The sequence below is a fragment of the Danio aesculapii genome, chromosome 16 (genome assembly GCF_903798145.1).
Source record: "Danio aesculapii chromosome 16, fDanAes4.1, whole genome shotgun sequence".
Classification (NCBI taxonomy): Eukaryota; Metazoa; Chordata; class Actinopteri; order Cypriniformes; family Danionidae; genus Danio; species Danio aesculapii.
The window spans coordinates 54,326,527-54,329,415 of record NC_079450.1 but is presented as its reverse complement, the minus strand read 5'-3'; the positions used below and the strand labels follow the sequence as shown (position 1 = coordinate 54,329,415).

Below are 2,889 nucleotides of genomic sequence, written 5' to 3'. Positions count from 1 at the left end.
CATTTTGGTTCAGTTTCACACAAAACCAACTGCTCTGAACTGAACCAGTTGAAATGAACCAAAAAGCAGTCATGTGACAACATCCAATCACATGAATTTCCTGAACTGCATTTCGACTGGTCAGAATTAACAACACAATCTCACGGCAGTTCGTAAATTTTTGATTTAGTGGCTAATTCGTATGAATTCGTACGATCTAATTCGTACATTTTCGTACGATTTGCTCATCCCCCAATGACGGTTGGGTTTAGGGGTGGGGTTAGGTGCCACGCCTCCTTTTTAAAATCGTATAATTTCGTACGACTGAACTCGTACGAATTCGTACGAATTAGCCACTAAACTGACAAAACGTAAAATACTTACGTTTTCTCATGAGATCAGGCTGGAATTAACGAGCGTGAAACTCAAGTGCACAACACACGGAAGTAAACGCCTCCATGTTTTCTGCGACCTGCCATAATTGAGGTAAAGAGTCAAAGAAAACGTTTTCTCATCAAACCAAACGAATCTCGATTCTTATCAAACGAACTAAGATGAGGCAGGTGTGGAAGCACCCTAAAAGTGCAACTTAACATGCGCTACTAGGTCATGACTTCACTTGGAGGGGCACGTTATTATTAACTCATTCTCGTGAACTCCTGTGTTTAAACTGTTCATTATGGCTAGTTACGGTTCTTTACAGAAAGGGCTTATTTACATCGTTTTTTCCATCTTAATGCGCTACATTTCTATGGTTTTTCAATGTAAACAAACATATGTTTCTTTATTTAACCAGATAAAAAAACCCATTGAGATCAAGATCTCATTTATAAGGGTGACCTGGCCAAGAGGTCCGCAACACACGACTTACGAAAAAATAAAATATAATAATAATAATATTATTAATAATAAATAGAAAATCAATATAGTATAAAAATACAGTTCAGTTGCTCAACATGCACTTGATGGCTATTATGTTTGAGCACTGTTCATGAGTTGTTAAGAATTACTTCATAATAATGAGCCCCGTCAAGTAAAGTCATGACATAATGATACATTAACAGGTCATGAGTTGGTCAAGTTGTATTCATTCATTCATTTTCTTTTCAGCTTAGTCCCTTTACTAATCTGGGGTCGCCACAGCGAAATGAACTTATCCAGTATATGTTTTACACAGTGGATGCCCTTCCAGCTGCAACCCATCACTGGGAAACACCCATACACACTCATTCACACACATACACTATGGACAATTTATCTCACCCAATTCCCCTATAACGCATGTCTTTGGACTTGTTGGGGAAACCAGAGCACCTGGAGGAAACCCCCACGCAAACACAGGGGGAACATGCAAACTCCACACAGAAATGCCAACTGACCCAGCCGAGGCTCGAACCAGCGACCTTCATGCTGTGAAGCGCTACCCACTGCGCCACCCGGTCAAATTGCACTTTTCTTTAATATTCTTTCTCACAGAGCGAGTTAAATGTAGCTTAAACTAAAACAGCTACTTTAATTAACAAACATGAAGAGTATTTAAAGTGGCCATGAAAAGGAAGATAAGATAAGGCGGTGCATGATTTCATCCACTGGATTGTTGAAAGATTGGCATTGCTAACAAAATGAAGAAAGATTCATTTCTGAATTCATGAATCAACTCAGAGCAGAAATGAGACACGCTCTGATAGTCACACCCCTAAAAGACAGAGATGACCTCGCCCTAAATGCATTCCGTGTGACCAGACGTGAAGAAAAGTTGTTTGGAGGGGGGGTTATGGTATTTGATAAAACATTCAAATTAATTTTTACAAAATAATGAAGGGCACAGACTAACACTACTAGGCTATAAACCTTAAAATATAAAAATAAGAAGAGCAGATTTAAATTTAATGCCGACATTAATGTAGGAACCATTATTCACACATGAACCATTATTCATGTGACTCACTTTGTTCTTATAGCGCATGCCTTAACTCATCATTCGTTCATAATAACGTTTAGTTTAGCTATTAAGACATCATTATGTATGTACTGTTATTGTAAAGTGTTCCCATGAGTTCAGCTGCTCCATTACCTCGGCCTTCTCTGCTCCATTCCGTTAGGCAGAAATCCCGCGATTATGGGCACCGGCCATATGAGGGCAGCGACGCTCCATATGATGATGACCAAAGTCATGAAACAGGCCACCAGCGTGGACTCGATGGGTTTGCGGTTGAGCCTCCAGCTCCGGTCCCCTTTCAGCTCGTCCAGCGCGAAATCCACGCAGCAGAAATGCACCGAGTCTCCGGTCTGCGGCCCCTCTGACCGGCCGCGTCTGAACCTCCGGTATCTGGACAGCCCGCATCCGACGCACAGCCTGAACTCCTGCTGGCCGCCCGTGACGCCCAGGTGCTCGATGTACACCGGTGAGATCGCCCGGTTGAAGGCGGCGGAAAAAAACGCCTTTCCGTGGTTGTTGGTGGTGTACAGGAGCACGTCGCACTGGAAGCCGAAGTTGCTGTCCCAGCGCGCCACGAGTTTGGTCGGCAGCCTCTCCACGCTCACATTGCACTGCGAGGAAGCTTCGGGCTCCTCCACCGACCTCTTCGAGTATCCCACATCCACCTCCAGGCTGGCCAAGAACCTGCCAGAGGAGTTGATGGGCGGCAGCAGCAGATCCTCGTCGCTCCAGCCGTGGGAGCAGCGCGCGGGAGCGGACAGCGCCAGCAGCAGCAGCAGCAGCAGCGCGGCGGGGATGCTCAGCATGGCAGAGCGCGCGGTTCCTCCAGGCTCATGGTGCTCCTTCTGTCGCGCTTAGATGCCGAGTAGCTCGCCGTGTTCCTGCGCCATCGGTCAGGCGTGTGAATGTGTCCGTTTCCGTGCGGAGTGACCGAGAGCACCGCGCTCTGCTGTGCGTAAAGCAGATCTGCT

General features: G+C 45.5%; 1 protein-coding gene across 1 annotated transcript; it reads right to left on the bottom strand.

Moving 5' to 3' along the window:
- Nucleotides 1-929: 929 nt before the first annotated feature.
- Nucleotides 930-2,889, bottom strand: LOC130243538 (transmembrane protein 158). Its single transcript, XM_056475747.1, has one exon. The coding sequence runs from the start codon at nt 2,722-2,724 to the stop codon at nt 2,050-2,052; it is 675 nt and encodes a 224-aa protein (XP_056331722.1). The 5' UTR covers nt 2,725-2,889; the 3' UTR covers nt 930-2,049.